This window comes from Sapajus apella, unplaced genomic scaffold (assembly GCF_009761245.1).
Source record: "Sapajus apella isolate SASKATOON/1434 unplaced genomic scaffold, GSC_monkey_1.0 scaffold83, whole genome shotgun sequence".
NCBI lineage: Eukaryota > Metazoa > Chordata > Mammalia > Primates > Cebidae > Sapajus > Sapajus apella.
Genome location: NW_022437023.1, coordinates 6,233,874 through 6,240,596, shown reverse-complemented (window position 1 = coordinate 6,240,596; position 6,723 = coordinate 6,233,874). Strand labels below are relative to the sequence as shown.

Genomic DNA, 6,723 nt, shown 5'->3' with positions numbered 1-6,723 from the left:
CACTCTTGTTACCCAGGCTGGAGTGCAATGGCGCGATCTCGGCTCACTGCAACCTCCGCCTCCTGGGCTCAGGCAATTGTCCTGCCTCAACCTCCTCAGTAGCTGGGATTACAGGCACGCACCACCATGCCCAGCTAATGTTTTGTATTTTTAGTAGAGACGGGGTTTCACCATGTTGGCCAGGATGGTCTCGATCTCCTGACCTCGTGATCCACCCGCCTCGGCCTCCCAAAGTGCTGGGATTACAGGCTTGAGCCACCGCGCCCGGCCAAAGTATAGATTTTAAAGAGTTCATAATAAAGTATATATTTTTAATATGGTGAAAATTTTCATTAAGATTATAGGAAGAGATTCCTCATGCTATAATATAAAATTTAAAAGAAAATATATCGGCCGGGTGTGGTGGCCCACACCTGTAATCCCAGCACTTTGGGAGGCCAAGGCGGGCGAATCACAAGCTCAAGACATCAAGACCATCCCGGCCAACATGGTGAAACCCCATCTCTACTAAAAATACAAAAATTAGCTGGACGTGGTGGCACGTGCCTGTAGGCCCAGCTACTTGGGAGGCTGAGGCAGGAGAATTGCTTGAACCCGGGAAGCGGAGGTTACAGTGAGCCGAGATTGTGCCGCTGCACTCCAGCCTGGCGCCTCAAAACAGAAAGACCATCTCTAAAAAAAAAAAAAAAAGAAAGTATATCTTACTCGAGCAAAGATCCCCAAAAATGAGTTCTAATGATTTCATTTCTTACTTCTAAGTCTCATAATTACTTTGATTAACATCTTTTTAGAAACTTTTTCTCTAATGTTTATAAAATATCTTAGTTAATTTGCTCCTTTTTGCAATTTGTTAAACATTAAATTTTATACTTACCATCTAAAAATGAAAGGTATCTGCTGATGGTTTCAGTGAAAATACGTTTTTCAGATTCTCCCTGGTTGGACTGGTTTAAAGCACCCCAGTTGTTTGTTGCAAGAACAGCTGGTAGAAATATTTTTGCCAACATATCCCTAATTCCATTTAAGAGTCCTTTCGATGCATCCAGAACAGTAAATAGCACTTCCTGAAAGAGTGGAGTTTAAATGTTATTTTACATGCTAATCCCACTAAAGAACTGAAAATCATAGCCTATTTTATATTGCAATAAACATAAACAACTAATACATTTTATAAAACTGTTAGGGAATCTTAAGCAGATAAAGAAACTTACATTCTGCTCCCACTTTAATTATTCCCATATTTGCTCATTAAAGTGATGCTTTATTCGGTGCTTCTATTTCTGCATAGGAAAGGAGCAATAGCCTGGAGCCTATTCAAGGTGAGAGACATGGAACCAAACCTTCATAAAGAAAATCCTCAGTGGAAAGTTGCCTTGTCCGCGAATTTTTTTTTTTTTTTCTGTTGAAAAGCCCTTGCCCGGAAGTTTGGTGGAATAAATCACCAGCCATAAGAAATCAAAAGCCCACCAGCCATGCATGACATTTCCATTAATACATCTTAAGTGACTTGGAAATCCCAAGCCAAAAAAATTAAGATTAAAAAACTTGTCTAAGGCAACAATAAATTGATTGCTTGTTTTTTAACAGTGAGTGTGTGGCAATAAGGTATACAATGACTCATACAGTTTGGTGTCATTGTCTTGATTTGCGTTAAAGGATCAGTAGTTTTTCCAACCATTGCTTCTGCACCATCAGTCAAATGTCAACATGGTGAAAAGGGCAACTAGCATCTTAGTATTAAGATGAAAATAGGTTTGGCTTTAAGAACTGCAGGTATACCACATAGCTCACCTGTGATTACATTTACTTCGTTATAATGATGTAAACAAATATTTAGCTAAGTGAAATGGAATATAACTATGTTGGAAGAATAGACGGATGGATAAACAAGGGTCAGAGGGTAAAAACAGCACTAAATTATCACCTTCCAGAGAGAAGGGAGAAAAGTCCTCAGAAAATGTCTTTTTTTTTTTTCTTTGAGACAAAGTCTCACTCTGTAGCCCAAGCTGAAGTGCAGAAGAGTGTTCTCGGCTCACTGCAACCTCTGCCTCAGGGACTCAAGCGATTCTCATGCCTCAGCCTCCCGAGTAGCTGAGACCTCAGGAGCACGCCATCATACCCTGCTAATTTTTTGTATTTTAGTAGAGGCAGGGTTTCACCCTGTTTCCCTGGGTGTTCTCGAACTCCTGAGCTCAGGCAATCTGCCCACCTCAGCCTCCCAAAGTGCTGGGATTACAGGTGTGAGCAACCACGCCTGGCCACAGATAATGTCTAAACTGACAAAAGGAGCAATCAGAGCATATTGTTTAGAGATATACAGGTAAATAAAAGAATCCATTAAAAGGGCTTTATAGTTGCTTCTGGAGAATAGAAGTCAGTTTTTCAGTTATGAAAGGCCTATACTATTTCATAAAAGGACTTTTCTGCTCTTATATGCACATATAATTGAGCTAAAACAAAAGCTAAATTATAAAAACAAATGGATTAAATCATGGATAAGTTGAATAAAGAATTAATGAAATGGAAGATAGATTGAGGAAACATCCATACATAGAGGCATCATGGTGAAACTACAGGACTTTGAAGACAAAGAGCAAAAGCAAACAAAGAAAAAAAGACAGATTACCTATGAATTACACTAACAGGAGTGCTCTCATCATCCACAAGAAATACCATGAAATATTTACAAGGGGTGAGGGAAAAATAACTGCCAACCTAGAATCTTAAACCAACCTAAACAAGCTCTCTTCAAGCAATCTCATCGTGTACAGAAAGGGAACAAGATTAGACTTCAGTTCCCTTTCCTATTGTAAAAGGTATTAAGACTCTCTAAGAATAACAAAGAGAACTAATATTTGTTGAGAGCCTACTGTACGACAGGCAATATAATAATAATTTACTTATATTATCATCTAGTGTCACTGCAGTCCTTCCAGGTGTTTATTACTATTCCAAATTTAAGAATGTAGAGACCTAAGTCTCAGAAAGGATGAGCAACTTTCCAGAGGACACACTTAAATGATTAGTCAGTGGAGAAGCTAAGAAGCAAATTTGTGTCTACCTGGCTAAAATTCTTGCTTTTCCTATTCCATCATCTTCCCTTCCCAGAGCTAGGATAGCAATGTCCAGGCTCTAGGACAACGCCCCCTTCTTTTAAAACTATAAAAGAGTTAAAATATTGAGTGAAGAAGAAGTTGAATAAAGTAACTAATACTTTGTATCAACAAAATTAAGTGTGTTCCTAGTGAATGGGAGGATAAAAATTATTTGCACACCATCAAGAAATGAAATTTTCATGAAATTAAAAGCAGTATCTAAAGTATCAATACAACTAAGGTCTGCTATAGTCAGTCTCTCAGTTTCTTTGAATATATGAATACATTTATTTTCTTGGAACTCAATTCAGTCCTATATTTAAAAAAGGGAAGCAAGTAAAGCCTAAGTATGACTATGAAAATATATTCAATGTTTATCCATTTGGGGCAATTTTTAAACATACCTCTTGAATAGTTTTAGCATTTATGGCAACATCATTACGACAACGAACAAAAAACACACACAGTCCTTTTAGTTTATCTGGGGTTGCAGTGTCTATATACAATTTCATCATTTTTGCCCCTTTAGTTGCTCCAGGAATAGTTCGACCACATTCTGAAAACAAAAGTCAAGAATTTAGCATATGATCCCATAACTAATCAAATGAGATAAGCTACTGTGGCTCTTACACTAGTGTTTCCTGTTTTACTTTGTTGTAAGAAGTTTTCAATATGATCATAGAATAGTTTTTTGGGGGGTCTACTAGAAGATTTCAATAACTGCATAACTGCTTCTTTTTTTTTTTTTTTTTTTTTTGAGACGGAGTCTTGCTCTGTTGCCCAGGCTGGAGTGCAGTGGTGTGATCTCAGCTCACTACAACCTTCACCTTCCTGGTTCAAGCCATTCTCCTGCCTCAGCCTTCCAAGTAGCTGGGACTACAGACACACACTACCACATCCGGCTAATTTTTGTATTTTTTTATTAGAGATGGGGTTTCACTATGTTGGCCAGGCTGGTCTCAAACTCCTGACCTCAGGTGATCCACCCACCTCGGCCTCCCAAAGTGCTGGGATTACAGGCGTGAGCCACCACACACTGCCAATATTTGCATCTTTTTTTTTCTTTGTTGAGACAGAGTCTCGCTGTGTCTCCCAGGCTTGAGTGCAGTGGCACAATCTCAGCTCACTGCAACCTCTGCCTCCCGGGTTCAAGCAATCCTTGTGCCTCAGCCTCCCAAGTAGCTGGGATTACAGGCATGTGCTACCATGCCTGGCTAAGTTTTGTATTTTTAGTAGAAACGGGGTTTTACCATGTTGGCCAGCCTGGTCTCGAACTTCTGGCCTAGTAATCTGCCCGCCTCAGCCTCCCATGTGCTGGGATTACAGGCATGAGCTACACACCTGGCCAATAATTGCATTATAAATTGCAGCCTCCTCTGGGTAACTTTCCCGGAACTCTGCACTTCACTTTTTTTTGGCCTGGCCTCAGGGCCTTATAAAAGCTGTTCTCCCATCCCATCCCCAACATTTTACCTACCAAATTCCTACTCATCTTTCAGATCTCAGCAGAAATGCCGCCATCTCAGGAAACCTTCACTGACTCCCAAAGATGGTCCAGTTCCTGTACTAAATACACTCATTGTATCTACCTTATATTAAATCCTTCCTTGGACTAATTTCACTGAAAATTAAACATTTAATTATTAATCCTGCTTTAATTAGAAAAACTATTAAACATATGAGAATTATACTAGATAATGGTTGCAATATAGATTTGCAAAAATCAGCCTCCTATTTGCAACAATAACCAACTTAAAATGTAATAAAAGAAATAGAAAATCATCCAGGTATGGTAACTCACGCCTATAATCCCAGCACTTTGGGAAGCCAAGGCGGGAGAATTGCTTGAACCCAGAAGTTTGAAACCTGCCTGGGCAACATAGTAAGACCTTATCTCTACAAATAATGTTTAAACATTAGCCTGGTGTGGCGGTGTGTGCCTGTAGTCCCAAGTACTCTGGAGGCTGAGGCGGGAGAATCACTTGAGCCTGGGAGGTAGAGACCGCAATAAGCCATGATCATACCACTGCACTCCAGCCTAGGCAACCTAGTGAGACCCCATCAAAAGAAAGAAAGAGAGAAAGAGAGAAACGGAGAGAGAGAGAGGAGAGAGAGAAAGAGAAAGAGAGAGAGAGAGTGGGTGGGAAAATCCATATCACAAAGCCACAGAAATGTTTTGTCTGCCCAGCCTTTCTTTTTGGGAGATTGGGAGAGTCCTCCTGCCCTGTGATTCTGGAGAATACCAGTGCCAAGGCTCTGTAGAAGCGGGCATGTAGAACTAGACTAATTAGACTCTGCAAGAATGAATGGAGACACACAAAGAAAAAAAGTGATTTGAGAGATGGAAATCTAATGATGAATCTTAAAGAAACTGCCCGAAATCTGTGGAAATGCTCCATTCTTGTCCCTCCCAAGGCCTGATTGTTCAACTAGTTCTAAATTTTGTTACCCAAATTCCCCCTCCCAAAAGACTATTTTCCACTCATACTAGCCAGAATCTATTTCTGTTGCTTGCAGCCAAAGAACCCCGATACATGGTATGTAGCAATGTAAGAGCCCAGATGCCCATATACAGAGGCTGCCCAGGTTTTACTACTCTCCCCTTTTTCCTTGGTAAGAGAACTTGACTTTGTCCCATTGTGTACATCCCTAGAAAGAAAACTGCACTCTCAGCCTCCCTGGCCCCCAGGGTAGCCATGTGACACAGTTCTGGCTGGTAAGACATAAGACAAGCCTGAGTTTTCCTGATAAAGAGGAAAGATGTGGCCATCAATAGAGAATGATTTCTAAAAACCACATTGCAAGCTGTATAAGGGAATGTTATTCTATTCAGAATTATTTGAATGAGGTAAATCTTTATGGGATGACGTAGAAAAATGTCTAGGCTACCCCGTCAAATGCAAACATCAAGTCAAGAATAAAATGTATTATAAAACTACATTTTTAACTGATAATTAGCATTGGTATGTTAACACATGCATATAAGAAAGAAATGTGGCCGGGTGTGGTGGCTCATGCCTATAATCCCAGCACTTTGGGAGGCTGAGGCGGGTGGATCACGAGGTCAGGAGTTTGAGACCATCCTAGCCAACATGGTGAAACCCCATCTCTACTAAAATACAAAACATTAGCTGAGCGTGGTGGCATGTGCCTGTAGTCCCAGCTACTCAGGAGGCTGAGGCAGAAGGATCGCTTGAATCCTGAAGGTGGAGGTTGCAGTGAGCTGGGATCACACCACTGCACTGCAGACTGCCCACGAAGCAAGACTTTGTCTCAAAAAAAAAAAAAAAAGAAAGAAAGAAATGTAGGCTGAGCTGGGTAGCTCACGCCTGCAACCCCAGCACTTTGGGAGGCTGAGGTGGGCGGATCACCTGAGGTCAGGAGTTCAAGACCAGCCTGGGAAACATGCTGAAACCCCGTCCTTACTAAAAATGCAAAACATTAGCCAGACATGGTGGTGTGTGCCTTTAATCCCAGCTACTGGGGAGGCTGAAGCAGGAGAATCATTTGAAGCTGGGAGGTGGAGGCTGCAGTGGGCCGAAATCACACCATTACACTCCAGCCTGGGTGACAGAGTAAGACGCGGCCTCAACAACAACAACAAAAAGAGAAAGAAAGAAAAGAAGGA

At 41.0% G+C, this 6,723-nt stretch overlaps 1 protein-coding gene across 1 annotated transcript in view; it reads right to left on the bottom strand.

Moving 5' to 3' along the window:
• Window positions 1-6,723, bottom strand: part of DNAH8 (dynein axonemal heavy chain 8) — a 353,446-nt gene that overhangs the window by 331,388 nt on the left and 15,335 nt on the right. The window contains exons 5-6 of the mRNA XM_032253336.1: window positions 3,500-3,651; window positions 875-1,064 (exon numbers count right to left, since the gene is read on the bottom strand). Coding sequence (XP_032109227.1) covers window positions 875-1,064; window positions 3,500-3,651 — 342 coding nt within the window. The remainder of the gene's footprint in view (window positions 1-874; window positions 1,065-3,499; window positions 3,652-6,723) is intronic.